At 41.4% G+C, this 16,995-nt stretch overlaps 1 protein-coding gene across 6 annotated transcripts in view; it reads right to left on the bottom strand.

Annotated features, from left to right (window-relative positions):
* Positions 1-1,480: 1,480 nt before the first annotated feature.
* The window catches only part of LOC125711733 (N-acetyllactosaminide beta-1,3-N-acetylglucosaminyltransferase 4-like), a 29,277-nt gene continuing 13,762 nt past the window's right edge, over positions 1,481-16,995 (bottom strand). The window contains exons 3-6 of one of the 6 annotated variants that reach the window (XM_048980975.1): positions 15,354-15,429; positions 8,897-9,066; positions 8,658-8,747; positions 1,481-2,992 (exon numbers count right to left, since the gene is read on the bottom strand). In XM_048980975.1, the coding sequence (XP_048836932.1) occupies positions 1,867-2,992; positions 8,658-8,716 (1,185 nt within the window). In that variant the 5' untranslated portion in view covers positions 8,717-8,747; positions 8,897-9,066; positions 15,354-15,429 and the 3' untranslated portion in view covers positions 1,481-1,866. Of the gene's footprint in view, positions 2,993-4,666; positions 5,235-8,657; positions 8,748-8,896; positions 15,430-16,995 lie in introns of those variants that run through there. The other 5 variants (XM_048980991.1, XM_048980968.1, XM_048980983.1 and 2 more) reach the window with 5 other exon arrangements.

Genomic DNA, 16,995 nt, shown 5'->3' with positions numbered 1-16,995 from the left:
CCTCTCCTTTCCTGTGTTGCTTTTATTGGCACTTCATCTGTTTGTTCCCTTTTCCAGTTCTGCTTTTCTAGCTACAAAGCACTATTGTCATTGCTCAAAACGGCACGCGCTCTACATTCTGAGAAGCTCATAAGTCCTGCATTTACTCTTGGCTGAGGTGCTTCCTCCCTTCCCCAGATGTGTAGAGCTGAATATGCAAAGTGTGGGTGAATGCAGAGCTTAATCTGTGCTGGCCTGGGAATGGACACGTGGCTCATGCCAAGCGAGTGATGCAACTGAAATCATACTGAAGAACAAGAGAAATATGCTGATCACCATGAATTCCTCAGAAAGGACCTTTACAATTGGCCGTTACCAGACATTGCCGACTGCCATATTTATCATACAAAATATAACTTTTTATAACTCTCTACGATCATTGAGCATTAACAAATTTTAATAGCTTCGAATTTGTTGTGTAATGATTTTGATTTTTTTTTATTATTCTAACTAAGCAGATAGGAACATCATTTAATCTCACAATGCTTAGGGTGCCCTGTTTTTTGGACACCATACAAAAATGTTATGATTAGGGATGGGCCGATCCACATTTTTTTCATTTCCGAACAGATTCTGATAGACAAGAGCATTTTTACTTTAATATTTTAATATAATAAATGTATAATATATACACCTATTCTTTATATGTTAATATATTTAAACTAGTAAATACAGATGAAAAAAATCTTTAATTGGGCTACTAGAAACATACATAACGGACTGTTCCACCTCGTTTGTACATCTTGTTTTAAGCATTTTTGAGGCATTCTTTCACTGGGAACAGTGTCACTTACACATCGTTTCGATACAGCCCCTGATGGATCATAAGCTGTAGACAGTGCGCAAAGCTGTCCAAGTAGCGACTCCCAAATCATACATTACTTGTTTTAAATTACTCACGTTGTCTGGCACAATTGCGTGCGCTTTGTTTAGTGGAATTTTCCACTAAAAGTTACTACCACCTCTCAAAACTTTGTTTTTACGAAGACTGCAAATCGCTGTGCTGCTAGTTGCTGTTGGAAGTGTGAGATGGTCCAAAATCACCTTCTTATCTGACGTCCGTACTGCAAAGCCTTTGCGAATGACGTCACAGCAGGCGGAGGTCTAGCGCTCAGTAGCAGTGTTCAGCTTGGATGCCGCAAAAAAACACATCCGTAATGGGAAATAGCTGTCCTGCGATTGACTGTACAAATAGATCTAACATGAAATAGGAGCTCTGTTTTCAGACACTGCCAAAAACTAAATGAGTAGGTATCGTATGCTTTGAATATTTTGTGTCTGAATTTTCTGAATTGCATATCAAAGAGGCCATGCGATGGGTTGGCGCCCCATCCTGGGTTTTTCCTGCCTTGCGCCAGTAGCCCTCAGGATATGCTCCGTACCACCCGCGACCCTGATTAGGATAAGCCGTTTCAGATAATGGATGAATTCAAATGAAATATCAAGCTTACGACATTTTTTATTTTCTCAACCTTATCAGTTAACAGTGAGCTTAACAGATAAGCCAATATTATTCTGTCCAGCTTTTCCATTAAGTTAAAACTTAAACTTTATTTACACATAGATTATACACACAAAAAAGTACATGATGTTCATGTCCAATAACACAGAATCCATATTCAATAGCCATTCACTTAAATTTAGAGCAAAATGATTTAACCCTCTAGACCTCTAGCCACAAGTTTTAATTAACCAATTATGTTGAAATAAAAATGCACTCAGCATGCATTTATAAAATTTGTTCCATGAAAATGAAAAGATAAATAAAACGGTGCTTTTTATATTTGTCAGATTTCCGGCCTCCAAGCTACGGCATATTGGCCAGTGTTACATCTTAAAAGCTGGTTTGTCGCATCTCGTCTCTGGGTGGCTTACCAGTGACCACATGGTCCACTGTTCTGTGGTGTTCAGCTTGTGCACCACCATGAGGTTCTTGTAGATGCAAGGATTGAAGGGTGTTATTTGCTGGCGATACCCAAATGTCTTGAAGCCGTTGTGGAACACCAAAGTCACGTTCATCTTCAATAAGCACATGCCCACATATACGTCGTCGATGGGAAACAGGTCCGTGCTTTGGGCTGCCTGGTTCAGGTGAATGACTGTCCATCGTGACATAAGGTAACCGCCACCTCCTGCATAGGGAGGGTACTCAGGCTCACGGTATAACTCCTCTGGGATATAATACTTGTCCTTTGGATCACGGATGGGAAATGCTGGAGTAATCACATCACCAACAAAGAGGTGTTTGGAAGGATTGTACTCCTTGAGGAACTCCACCAGGTTGCCAGTGTGGACAAATACATCATCATCCCCCTTCATTACAAACTGGGCAGTCTGACACTTTGTGCTGAACCACCTGAGGAAGTGGATCTCCTTCAGTGTCAGATTGAAGAAGGTATCTGCAAAGTCCCACTGCAGAATGTCACCAAACTGCTCATTCTCATACTCGAGGAGCCTCTGTAACATGTAGCCCTTCACCATGTCCTTGGACCGGCCCATAAGGAATACGAGCTTCACCCTCTTGCCGCCAACAATTCCATATTTGCCCCATGTACTCCGGAGAGCCATTCGGCGGTCAATCTGGACAGCAGTTGACTTGATGGCCAGAAGGAGGAAGAGGTCTCCCTCGCAGTCTGTCGGGCTCTGGAGCTTGCGGAACAGGCGGCAGTGCCGGAACCTGAGGAATTCACGGTGGGCCTCTGGCAGGTGCTGAGGGATACTCTCCTCACTGTCATTTTTAGGCACACATTTATAATCAGGTGAAGCAGTTTCTGTCCCAGAGTCTTGTTGAATTTTTCCTGAGAAGAACAAGTCGCTGGATATCAGAGTTCCCAGGTCAGGCTGATTGGCCATGAGGTCCATACTTAAAAAAATGATTCCTAATACAAGCATGAGCACCATAATGCAAAGTGGACACTTGAAAGTCCTCTGTCTGCAAAGGGGTCTCATGGCTCTGAAAGGGAATGGGACAAGTCCTCATCAATGAAAAGAACACCTCCTGTAATTTACTATTACATTTATAAAATATAGGACTTGGCAGCCTTGTCCATGTTAATGCAAATGCATACTGTTATAGTTTTCAAGGGAAGGCACAGTGTCTGTTTGGGTGGCTATGGTAAAAGTTGGGGGGGGGGGGGGGGGGGGGGCATAAGTAGCTGATCCATAACCATGCCTCTGGGAGAGACCGTGCCTACTTGTTTTAGCAAAACCATTTTTTTGCATGCTTTAAAAATAAATTCGGGCTTTTGCAATGGAAGCGGAAAAAAATTACGACAACCTTCATACATTGCTATTTAAAGTGTTTAGATAACAGCCTCAGTTAATGGCACTCATTCGTTACCTAAATAGCCTATGTTACGACGTCAAGCCCACCTGTAATAAAGCTAAGAATGTGACCCTACATATTCTCACGGCCAAAATGGCAAGGCGACAAAGGAGGAAAAACGACACTTCACATCACGGATCAAATGACATATCATTTAGAAATAAGTAGATCATGTGATTGACGCCGAACAGTTAAGTCACCAATATCAAACTGTTTTTTTGTTACTAACCACAAGGTAATTTAAGGAATGGAATAATTTTGCCTATATTGTCATACAAAAGTGGATACAGCGTTACAATGTTTTCCTCTGTAATTAGATTTAATGAGTTGGAAATTTAACGTAGGCATGTATTTTTAATTGTATTTCTGAGTTTCTAAATCAAAATGTAACAAGAAGTCTATTTATACTATTTTATATGTGAAATATTTAAATCTCATGAAAGATTGAGCCATTGGACGTTTTATTTTCACTCCATGACCCCCGTCAATATTTAATTAATCTACTTTGATATAGGTGTCTTTTGTTGTGAATTTGTGGTTCTATAACAAAAAAAATATTTTTTTACTAATTTAGCACAGATCCGTATACATACATGCGCGACCGATTGAATTTCATACATTTTTTGTGTGGTATTTGTTCAACTGAAAAGGGTTAAAACGTTTAAATAATTTTTAAGGGGTCGCCTTCATTTATCAATTCTTTTTTGCCATGCCAATCTTTGTCATTTATTTAAATAACCATTCATGTTTTAGGCCTAAGCGTCTCTAATTTAAGTAGCAACATGTTTAATAGTTAGAATATTTTTAAAAGAATTTACGACAAATTACTTTTAGAAAGCCGGTTTCTAAACGGTTAAAACTGATAAAGTAATTGGCTGAAGCTTTTGCTTAAGCCGTGTATAGTTTACGCTTTTCTATTTCGATCGGAATTGAAACGTTAGCTGGGAATTTCCCAATAACCATTACAAATAAGAACTTGTCTCCAGCGGGGTTTGGAGTAAACATGATTTTTCACTTTAGCGAGCAAACGTCATCTTTCTAAGACATGTAAGCGTGACGGTTTAAAATAACAATCGAGCAGTGTGTTTCGGTTCAGATAGGAAAGCATGGTGTCCGATTTTGACAAGGACACGATGAGTGTAAAAGGTTTTTGACTCCGGAGATAAACTACCATTATCATGGCACTGACTGCCAGTCTGTCCTGTTAACGACCCCTTACAGGTAACCGCCATGCCTTGGGAGAACGGCTCTATGTACCCAAAGTACACATGTTTGATGTAGCGACGAATTTGCTGAACTTACCATCCGTAGGATAAAGAACCGGTGGCAGCTGGAAGACCACTGACGTGATTAAGAAATAAATTACCCCTCTCGGTTGTCTCTTCTAGAGTGTCTTTACGCAATAATTTGCAGTTAACAGTTGTAATAACTATCTGAGGACGAACCGCAAAGACTCTACAATACTTTGGTAGCCTAAGCGCAATTAATCCTAATTCATGGGATTATATCTTTTTTTTTATTAAAAGCCCTGCATTCAAAACGTTTGTTTCATAAAAAAAATATTGCCATATTCTGCCAACAGGAAAGGCTTACTCACAGTATTTTAAAGTCCTCTGGTACGGATCTCACGGGAAAAATAATTTATGCGTCTCGACCCTTTCACCTTGTACTCTGGAGGAAGTAGCATTTACTGTAATCTAAGCACCTTCACTGTTGCTACCAAGCGCCGGAGAACCTGGCTTTTAGTACATTACAATAGCAGGTATGTACCGTCCCTACCGTGTTACGTTATGCTTTGTGTTCCACCTACATGCTGTAGGATACTCTCTGACCAATCAGTAAGCAGAGGAAAACTCTTTGTAGTGCGACTGTATTATAAATGAGTTTTAAGATTAGGTGGACAATGAGGTGTAAAATTTGACGTCATTTTGGATTTATTGAAAAGTAACCTCTTGAAAATGAGATTATGAGATTCAGGAGCAGCACTAAGGCTGTTTTGGGGAGGGGGGGGGGTAGTCAAGTCAAATAAGCCCAATTATAGAATGTATTAATGCTAAGAGTAATACATGCATTGATAAAAACGATATTTTAAAATTACCCTCCCTAAATAAATTTAGCTTGAGGTACTTGACTCACGACAAAGCGAGGGTGGTCCCCTGCCGTGTGCCCAGTTCCTTGTGGGATTGGGGGGGGGGGGGGGGGCGGATACACAACTTCATAATTTAATTATAAATGTCTGTTTATTGGGAGGGAATGATGAATCTAAATTAAACATTAGGGGGTACAGACGTCCCCGGGTCTGATGCCACTCTTTGTACTAGATAAGCAGCTATAAAAGACAGAAGGACATTTGACTTGACTGGCATCAATTAGAAAACGAGCCCTGCTTATTCATATTTTGATATTTATTTTGTTTTGTATGTAAGGGTGCAGGAGAGAGGGGAGCACAACTGAAGAATTTCAATACCCTGGCTGTTCTGGTGCCCACACCCCAGTGGAGCAGCAAACACATTTTGTCAACTCATTTGCATTAAAAACATTTCAGCAGCGCGGGGTATCGGACTGCTAACAAACTCCCCCGTTTCACAAGAAGGGAAAGTAGGGAAATGTTAAACTACTGTACATAACTGTAATATAAACAATGGAATGCAAACAGTATTTCTTGCCCCCCCCCCCCCCCCCCCCCCCCCACCCGCAATGAGACGGTGCCCTAGGCAATTGCCTGTCTTATGCCTACGGCGGGACCCACTCTCAGTTTCTGATTTTTATCATGTAACGTTCCTCACATCACTGAAGTAAACTGGCTTTTATTCTTGCGAAACTGGCTTTTATTCTTGCTGAATTAGTTGGCCACCATGTTGTACATTTCCTAATTGAAGTCCTTTACATTTTTTTCCAAAACTACATTATCATGTTCATATTTCTTTTAAATGAAATCCTTATGCATATACACACACATCAAAGCCATGTGCTGCAGTAACCTTAAATAGTAACTATTTTTAAATTAAGAAATACTAAAAACCAATAATATATTCATGATGGATGGTTTAAGGCATTTGCGCTGAGCTCTTAATAAGAATGGGATGAAAATACAATTTGCCGTTAAGATGAAATATGCAGGGTGGTGTTCCTTATGCATACTTTGTTCTAACACTTTGAGGATGATTTCCTTGAATTATTGTTATTTGTCATTGACCTGTAATACAGGCAGCAATAGCAATTATTTCTTTGGTAATTAAAATTCGCATACCTGTTAAGTGTCCGCATCAACTTGAATATTTCCAGTGACATTATTGTATAAGAAATACAACCAGCTTTATTCAACAGTCATTTCTTGAAGCAATAGAGCCACAGGCTTCGGCCACCATAGAAGCATATGGCATTGTGCCTCCCGCCAAAACCAATCTAATTATGTTACAAATTTTTTAGGGCCCCTGTCAGTCGAGGACCATTGGAGTCGACCTAACTTCCCGCCATTAGGGTGCCCCTGAGCAAAGCTATGACCCTCTCGCAACTTTTCATCATTTCTCTGAGCACAGATGATTTGATTGTGTTATACTCTCTGCTCAGTATTTGTTACATGAATTACGTAAATTCTATATATCAATGAGAGTGATTCCTGAATGCAGAGCAGATGGTCATTCTGCTCACACTTACATATGTGGATGTGAGTGTGTATTTATTGACTCCTGACCACTTGGAAACCAACAGATTCAGCTTATCAAGTGTGTGACTCTGAGACAGATCCCATGTTTTATACAGGAAATGTGACGCTTTAGTACGGACGGCCACATTATTCATGGACAATTCAAGCAAAAATCTGGATGCATCTACTGAAATTCATTTATATTTCAGCAAGATAGAGACCCTATGCATGTCTTGGGGTTATGAAATTACCATATTATCATGTCAACAAGGAAAGCAATAGAGTGCTCTGACAGATGACCGGGCCCTCAGTCACCCAACCTAAACCCTGTAGCTGGTTTGGGATGAGTTGGATTGAAGAGTAATTCCAAGGTAGCCAACTGTTGACTAGAAATTGTGGAAACTCCTTCAGGACTGTGGGAGAAGCATCCTAGGTGGCTACATCTGGAATGAAAGAACTCCAAGACTCTGAAATGCTGTTATTAAAGCCTAAGGGGTCTATTCTAAAGAGTCTAAAATTTGAGATGTTGAACACTTCTCTTGATTGTTGCGATATTTGCTATCTATTACTTAATTGTCTTAAGGTCTTTTACTATGAGGTGAATAACATGACTAAAATACAGTAGTCCTCCCGCATCTAAGGTTTCAGTAGCCAGTTTCATTGTCTGTGGTCTACCACAGTCTGAAAAAAAACTAAATGTGTAACAATATGTTTTTCCATTGTGCATTCGTCATTTGAGGGGTATAAAGAGCATGATTTTCATTGCTCCGTCATCCCTTGATGCATACATTTTTTTCATTACTCTGTTGTTTTTTGAGAATTTGGCTACAACAGAATCCCTTTCATTCAATGGAGAGTACAGTACTGTATGGTACTGTTTAATAATATACAATATTCTTTATTATTACTGTAGTTAATATTACTATATGTGATTACAGGAAAATCACGTTACAAATGGGCTCTGTGGATGGTACACTATCAGTGGTTTCAGCTGTCCGCAGATACGGGGGAGCTACTGCACAGACAAATCCATTAAAAGCAGGTGTGTCCAGATTTTTGACTGGTACTGTATCTAAGTCTTTTAAAAAGTTCCTAAAAATGATACCCATCCAAAGAAAGGGAAATCCAGACCGGCGGCACTGACACCAAGACAAAACATCATCCACTCCATCTTAGTTGTCCTTTTCAGAGTAAAAACAGCCGTGAGCTGAGTACCCTTCCCTTATTATCAGCACAATGAGCTTTTCACTGGGTGTTCCCAGGCCCAGTGACGCACTGCAGGTTTGATGTATGGGCCTGTGAGGCAGATCGCCACCTCTGCAGGTGAATGCTCATCTCCACTGTCAGAAGCCCCAAGTCTGCAGGGTGGTTCCCCACCACGTCCACGTCATTCTCCCTTTTCCCTTGGCCTTTACCAGGAATCAGGCACAGACAGTGATCTCTGCTCCCACTATTGTTATGCAGAGCACTTATTTTTGCATCTTGGTTCTGCTGAGCCTTAGCTACTGCATACTTTCCAATTAGTCAACTATGTAATTAGAGAAGGAGTTAGAAAGAGAAGACTGTAGCATTTGGGGGGGGGGGGGTTACGGGTACCCTTGCAGGTGGCTATGGGTGGATACCCACAAAACCCATCACCTTCCTTACAGTTGCTTTTCTCTGGCTTCCTGTGACCTCTTCCACAGGCTTGGTCTGCTGGTCTTCATTCTTCTCCTCTTTGAACTTTATGCTTCATTCCTATGCAGGGGGGGAGGGGCAAACAGTGGTGTAGGAAGATCCAGTGAAACAGCATTCAGTAATGGAATATGTTTCATATTTAGATATATTTCTTATTATATATTTTCCCCATGTATGCGCCTCTCCTACACATGGGCCAACAGCCTCACCTGTAAGATGATTTTGCCCATAGTGTGACTTTCAAGCATCCTTTTTCTCCGTGGGAATTGCTCCGAAGTCTCCCATCCAGTATATCTGGTCACCATCGGCTAGTAGACTCTGCAGGCTCATATTTATGTGGAAGGAAAGTGATAGAGCGTTGCATCACATGACCTGGCACCTGACACAAAAACAGTAGAAATGGTTTTGAAGGAGTTTGAACAGAAAGTGAAGGAAAAGTGGCCAATGAGAGCTCAGCATATGTGAGACCTCCTTCAGGACAGCTGGAAAAGCATCCCAGGAGGCCACCTCATGAAACTGGCGTAGAGGAGACAGTAGGGTCAGTCAGTTCCTTAAGCCATTGGGGCCCAATGGTGGGATCACTCTGCTGGCCACGAGATTTGGACCAGCAACCTTCTGAGTCCCAACCCACTGAGCTGACTCCCCCCCACCCAAAAAAAAGGATAATTTTTTTGTTTAATACTTTTTTGGTCAGTGCATAGTTCCATACATGTGATTTAATAGTTTTGATGTCTTTATAATTTCTCTAAAATGTAGAAAATAGTACACATAAAGCTTTCTGTGGGTGGGCGTGTCCAAACATTTGACTTGTATTGTATATAAACAGATATACATGATGGTTCCCTAAAGTACAACCACTCCCCATTTAGTAATAGAGTTGCATTTCAAGGACCAGGTGTGGCATTCCTGAAAGCTTCGTAATGCTAAATAGTTTGTTATCCAGTACTTAAGATGGATCGATAAGTAGCACGCTTCTCCGAAACCTTTCGTAACTAAAATAGGCCTTGTTACTTATCTTGTTTGTTGATTTACGAGTGCTCTGACCCACTCGTTATTTTCTACGTCGTTCTTTATTTGAACTGTTTTCTGCTGCCCTGTCACAGAGACACAGAGATTGGCCAAAATAGATGACAAAAACACATTGATGCACTTATTGGGACAACGTGATAATGCTAATGATATGAGTTGAGGTCAATATTGCCATATAAAACTATAATGTCGACTATAAAATATGCTGCAGAATCGCATTTCGACTTTGAATATATGGAAGTATAATTAAGATGGAATTGATTTCTCATAAATTCATAAACATGAATTCAACAATACAATATTTCAATATGAATTACCCAGCATAGTCACATAAGCAGCATACACTGAATCCTGCCCGATCACTAATATTTTCGAGAGTAATAAGTACCTGTCGGCCATGCCCCCCCTCCCATTCGAGCACCTCCCTGAAAATCTGTGCATGTCACTGTTATTCATAATGAATGCCACAAGAGTCGACTATAGCATAATTTAACTGTGATTTTGTATGCCATGATGAATACCTGCGAATACCTGCTGATTTTGTGTACCATGATGAATACCTGCGAATACCTGCTGATTTTGTGTACCATGATGAATACCTGCGAATACCTGCTGATTTTGTGTACCATAATGAATACCTGTGAATACCTGCTGATTTTCTGTACCATGATGAATACCTGCGAATACCTGCTGATTTTGTGTACCATGATGAAAGGACACTTCATACAGTCATAAAAGTAACCCTATCACAAACCTATCCATCTGACAACCCACAGGAAACGCTACTGCATGCAGACTCCTTACAAATGGCAAAACACACGCACAGTTCAATATGCAAAAACAATAAACAAAATGCAAATGGAGAAGGACATAAATGATAAATGTATGTAAATATTTATGTTTTCCTAGATTAATTGACATTCAGGTGAATCACCCCTCACAACCAGCAATGGCAGATAATTGTGCAATAGTTGGTAGTGTTTGAGACAATGTCCTCTAGTAAACCAAGTTGCTTTTGTGGGTGGTCATGAACCCCTTGCAGCATCTCCTTAATGAACAATTCATGGAGAAATACAGGCTGGCCTGGGGTGAAATAATGAGCCTCCTTGGTCTGCTGCTGGACAAATTGAAAAGAGGAACAGACTGGAATTCTGCCCTCAGTGCACCGTTCAGCTTCTGGCAGCTCTCTGCTTCTACGCCACTGGTGGATTCCTGCAGCCCTACAGATGCACATGGCCTCAAAAAGGCTGCTGTGTCCTGCATCTGTGCATTGATCACTTTTCTGTTGCACTGTGCGCACAACTACATATAATGTCCAGCTGGAGGGGATGCCTTACATGACATGCCATTGCAGGCATACCTGGCATTGTAGGTGGAGTGAAAGGAATCCTCAACCCTATTCCTGTTTGCAGCCCCTTGAATCCCACCCACACCTGTCAAAAAGGGATCTTGGCACTATGCTTAAATGTGTAGGTAATATACAACCATCGAGGACATTTTACAGACATTGTCACCAAGTGGCCTGGAAGTACACAAGTTGCTTATATCTGGTCCAGCTTTGGAATATGTCAGATGGCAAAGGATTGTGCATTTTCTGATGGCTGGTTGTTGGGAGACATCAGGCATCCTCTTAGCGAATACCTGCTGATTCCAGTGTTGAATCCCCAAACCGTGGCTGAGGAGAGGTATGACGTCACACACCAAAGACACACACTGCTGTAGAGGGGGTTTTGGGCATGTGGAAGATGTGATTGTGATGCCTACACAAGTCCTTGGGAGCTCTGAGATTTACCTGTGAATGTTGCTGCACAGTTCTTGTTATTTGTAACATGCTGCACAATATTGCAGTAATTATGTTATTAAAATATATTTTTGAACATCTCCTCAATAAGTTGTTTGGCTTCTTTTGAGAAGTGTTAATTCCTTTTCCTTTTTTTAAAACCACATTTTTATATTTTTAAGGAATAGGTTAATTAATCTTGTTCCTTGTTCGTTCGTTAATTATGAAATAACGAAGGGTTTTGGGAAACGCACGTAGACCTCACTCGTTATTTACCTACGTCGTTCTTTTTCTTCGTTATTCGCTAAGATCGGTCGCTTTCGGGAAAGCCATCGCAGGTTCTTAAGCGAAATGGTCACTAAGTGAAACTCACACTAACCTCGGCATTACCGCCAATGTTTGGACTTTACGTCCGCCTTCCATGCTGTTTTTTTTTTTAATCTTTTATGAAGTACAACATTATATCCATCCATTTTGTGCATTCTACAGTTGTAATTGCATGCATTGGTCAGAAAATGAGCTTTTCCCATGCTTTCGAATGGTCGCTATTTGAGGCAGTCGTTAAAGGAGGAGTAGCTGTGCAGAAATGATGTGAAACAGTCCTAAGAGTTGATGTGCTGGATTCACCGTTATTCTTACTTCTGTGACCGAACCGCATAAACAGGTGGAAGATGGAAGAACGGATGCCATTCTCACTATTACTAATGGTGATTTGTTATTAGTAATTTGCCATTATTTTGTTCTGTGTACACCCAAAACCAACAGCAGTAAGCAGACATGAACACATAATGTATGTGTCACGATCGGGGATAGCGGGTGAGGCGCACGGACGGGGCGACGGACAGAGAGGCAGGCGATCAGGCAAAAACAGGGTAAACGGGGATGTATTGAAGCAACGAGGACCAGGAAACATCGCACGCCAACTAACATCAATGACAGACAAAGGTTTCAGGCAAGACGTGGACTTAAAAAGACAGGACTGGTTGAAAATAATAGGACACGGCTGGGCAAGATCAGGAAAGCACACGTGGGTAATCAGGGGGCGTGGCACACAGGAGGAGCGGACGAGCCGGTCATCACAGTATGGCAGTGACATACCACTCAAAGGAATCTGGCATGAAAGGTTTACATGCTTGCGAAGTTTTGTGAGGCCAAACTACTGGGCAAAATATATTTATTGGTCAAAGATTTACTTTTGCCATCTGGTTTGAATTAGCTGTCATCAGCACACGAAGCTCCACGATTATCTACATGAGCTGCAGTACCCAGCCATAGACAAATGCCTGCTAGAAAAAACACACTTCGTGAGTTCCAATAAAAAGATAAAAAAATGCAGGGTGATGTTATAATCAATTGACTTGAATGAGCAGTTGCATTAAGTAAATGGTTGATATAATTAGCAAAATTTAATTCTTCATATTTTCCACACTTTTCCATTTATATGAAAAACATATTCCATATATTTTGAAACAGTGATCCATGCTTTTATTTCATCCCATCTGGATTACTGTAGCTCACTTTATGCGGGAGTCAGCCAGTCGTTACTCTCACGTCTGCAGCTGGTTCAAAATGCCGCTGCACGACTTTTAACAGGTACTGGTAAAAGAGAGCACATAACCCCTGTCCTGGCCTCACTCCACTGGCTGCCTGTGTATTATAGAGTCCACTTTAAAATTCTTATTTTTTTAATTTTCATAATCTTGCACCGCCTTACCTCTCTGAGCTCCTCCACCCCTACACTCCTGCTCGGTCTCTCAGGTCAGCCGGTCAGCTGCTCCTGGAAGTACCGAGATCCAGGAGGAAGCTCAGAGGAGATAGGGCTTTCTCTGTCGTCGCCCCAAAATTATGGCATGACTTGCCTTTGCACGTTAGAGAGCCCCCCCTCGCTGTCCACCTCTAAAACACGTCTAAAATCTCACTTTTAGGCTTTGGCTTTTGGCCCCAGCAGGACTTAGTTTTCTTTTAATGATCTGACTTTGTATTTGTTATTATTTTTCTCTTCTCTCCTCTCTCCAGTGCTCCAATGTACAGCACTTTGTGTCAGATATGGTTGATTTAAAGTGCTTTATAAATAAAGATGGTGGTTGCGTTCATGAAAAATGATTTAGAAAATGGGCAAAACAGCCTGGCTCCTTCATGTTACAGATCCCTCAGGTATGAGATCAGCCACCGGACTGGCTTCACAAAACATATCTATACAGGATAGACAGCACTCCAGACTGAACCCGGGATAAGCATTTACAGTAATGGTCAACTTGACGGCCACATAATCACCGAGACGTACAGCGATGCGTCACGTAACATCCCTCTGCACAATGTCCGACTGTATGGACGACCGAGGTCCCGTAAGGTTGGAATGCACTTGAAAAATCCTGATCAGCAACTGAGACAACTCATTCTTACGAACAGACTGCTATAAAGCCTATTATACTAAAAACTCAGGTTAAATGGTTTGTAGTAACGAATGCACGCACTACTTTGTGACACTCATGAAAATATTGACTGTACATAGTGTCTTGGCTATTTTGGTAATATTCGAGGTAGGTGCAGAATACCATTAAATGTTTGTATACAGTGTATATGACATTTGGATAGCATTCAAGTCACCTAATGTCCTATTCGACAGATTGTGACCTAGACGTTAACTGTATAATCGAATAATATAATTAGCTACATTGTTAAAGTGACTCAGATTGTGCAATAGCATTTAGGCATTGTTCCAAAAAATGATTTCCAATAGATACCTTAGCATTCACTTATAGAAGCAATTGACCTAATTGGCTTGGATTATCCCCTGTAACTATCCTTTCAGAGTAACAGAAATCGCTGCAGTGGCAGGTAAACCTGAGGGTGTAACATTAGCATTAAGAGCATTAGAAGTGATAAAAGTAGTGAAAAATGTAGCGGTGTCATATTCTGTAGTGACTCAGGGATATTTTTGAGGCATTTCACATACTTCCCACAGCATTGGGTGAGACTCTCTTGACTGGGAGCATAAATAATCCTATCCTCAGCAAGTCCTGGGCAGCCATCAAGCACATCGGGGCCCACTGGCTTAAACTCTGATCCTGACTGCCTTTAGCCGTATCAATTACTCTTTAATGCCCATCCATCCATCTTCTCTACTCATCATGAGTAGGACCATGGGGGGTTCACAGGGGCACCAAAAAGGGGGGGAAATTAGGACGAATCCAAGGGCCTCAGAGTGACAGGGGCCCTAAAAAATTGGAACATAATCAGATTGGTCTTGGTTGGGGACTCAATATGAAATGCTTTCATGGGGCCCAAAATCTCTACTGGGGCACCTCGATGTTTAATGCTTCCTGCTGGAAATATTATAGTTCACTGAAAAAATGTATCAGGCAAATACTTTAAATAAAGTATAATGATATAAAGATGGGGGTGGCATGGTGGTGCAGTGGTTAGCACTGTTGCCTCACACCTCTGGGACCCAGGTTCGAGTCTCTGCCTGGGTCACATGTGTGTGGAGTTTGCATGTTCTCCCCATGCCGTCGTGGGGTTTCCTCCGGGTACTCCGGTTTCCCCCCACAGTCCAAAAACATGCTGAGGCTAATTGCACTTGCTAAATTGCCCGTAGGTGTGCATGTGTGAGTGAATGGTGAGTGTGCCTTGTGATGGGCTGGCCCCCCATCCTAGGTTGTTCTCTGCCTTGTGCCCATTGCTTCCGGGATAGGCTCCGGACCCCCCGCGACCCAGTAGGATAAGCGGTTTGGAAAATATATGGATGGATGGATATAAATATGCTGCTTGATTTGGGGGTTGGGGTGTCGTCTCTCTGTTCTTTTGGGAGAATGTCTCCTGGGTTCAGTTTAAAGAGGAGGAGAAGGCATCCGTACCGCAGTTTTTTGCAAGGCCAATGGTTGAGTCCTCAGCCTCCACATGGGCTGCGGGTGTCAGCTGGTTTGGAGGACCCTGGGAAGACAAACGTGCCCATTGGACACATTAGTTGGCTTCAAAGCCCACACAGTTTGGTTAACATTTGTGGGAAATGGGGAGAAACACCTCAAAAGCGAAAACGAAGGAAGAGGAAGGTCATGAAGAAAAAGACGGAAATTTGCCATGTTCTCCGAAAGGTAAGAAATCAGGAACACATAAGAGACCCAGTAGCTGCAGCTGATCAATGGGAACTCGCTGGTCTTGCCAGTCTTGGGTGGAGAAGGGTCTGGGATACCCTTCATCTTACACACTGACACTGTCACGTTGGACCTCATCCACATTCACACCTGGAGAACTTTCCCAGGTTTCTTGTAATTTCTGGTGTGTTTGAATCAATTACAACACTGTCCCATTAAGATATTTCCATGCATCCCTTTCGAATAACCAGAATCATTATAATTATTGCATTATAATTATTATGTCTGCGTTAGACTCAATCTAAATCCTTCTCAATGCTAGGATATGAATGTAAATAGGTATAATAAAATGATATAGATGACTGAAATATTAATATCCAGCAGAATTTTTTCTGAGAAGTATCAGAAGGGGGAGTGCTATGCCACAAAGCACAGAAGAGAAATAGTCCTGAATCTGGTCACTGGAGACGGATGAAAGGACTAAGTAAGTTCCCTGGACACAGGGAGTAATTATTTACAACAATAAATGACTACATAGTCATTCATCCTTGCATTACTTACTCCACAACGTATTTTCAAAACAGGAGTCAAAGGGACATAGTTTACATACCACAAAATAATGAAGAACATGGAGTTGGATGTATTACATAAATGAACTTTGATAGATGCTTGCAAAGTAGCATCAGCTCCTGAAAGCCTGTCCCTTGTTTGGCAAACATACCTTCACATACCCCAGTTCTTTACATACATAACAATTTAAATGGTCATATTAAGCAAAGTGAAAGGGAAAAATCATTCACAAACTCATCTGAAACACCAGAAGCAACTGTATTACCCCAATTGACACTACTAATGACATCTTTGGTAACTTTTGTACTTTGGTAATATCTGGCCTGAGTTTTGCAGATTTGCTCCAATGTGGTTTATGTATTAGGGAACAAATTCAAATACAAACGCAGTCGAGTGTGATATTTTTTTTTTGTATATGTGTTTTCGTTTGCGAGAAACAACAGGCAACAACAGGAGATCTGTACCCAGCTTATGTGAGCAGTGCAGGAGCACATGCAGTGCAGGAGCACATGCAGTGCAGGAGCAAATGCAGTGCAGACACCCACTGCCTATGCTATCCAGCAAGTGTCTGTATTGTTTTTGTCTTTCACATTTAACTTTTGTAATAATAATCATAATAAAATGTTCATCAAATGCCCCCAAAACATAAGTGATTGTGAATAAAAACTAGCAGTGTAACAGCGGGGCACAGAAACTTGTATAAATGAACTGCCAGATATTCTACTGCACCATGTAGTGCGTATAAATCACATATCTTCAATACGCTCACCCACTGCCAAGTTCCAGCCTATCTCAGAAAGCCATGTCAGCTCAGTGGGAGTGTCACAACATGGGT

Source organism: Brienomyrus brachyistius, chromosome 2 (assembly GCF_023856365.1).
Source record: "Brienomyrus brachyistius isolate T26 chromosome 2, BBRACH_0.4, whole genome shotgun sequence".
In the NCBI taxonomy this organism is placed as follows: Eukaryota; Metazoa; Chordata; class Actinopteri; order Osteoglossiformes; family Mormyridae; genus Brienomyrus; species Brienomyrus brachyistius.
This window is presented reverse-complemented; position numbering and strand designations above follow the sequence as displayed.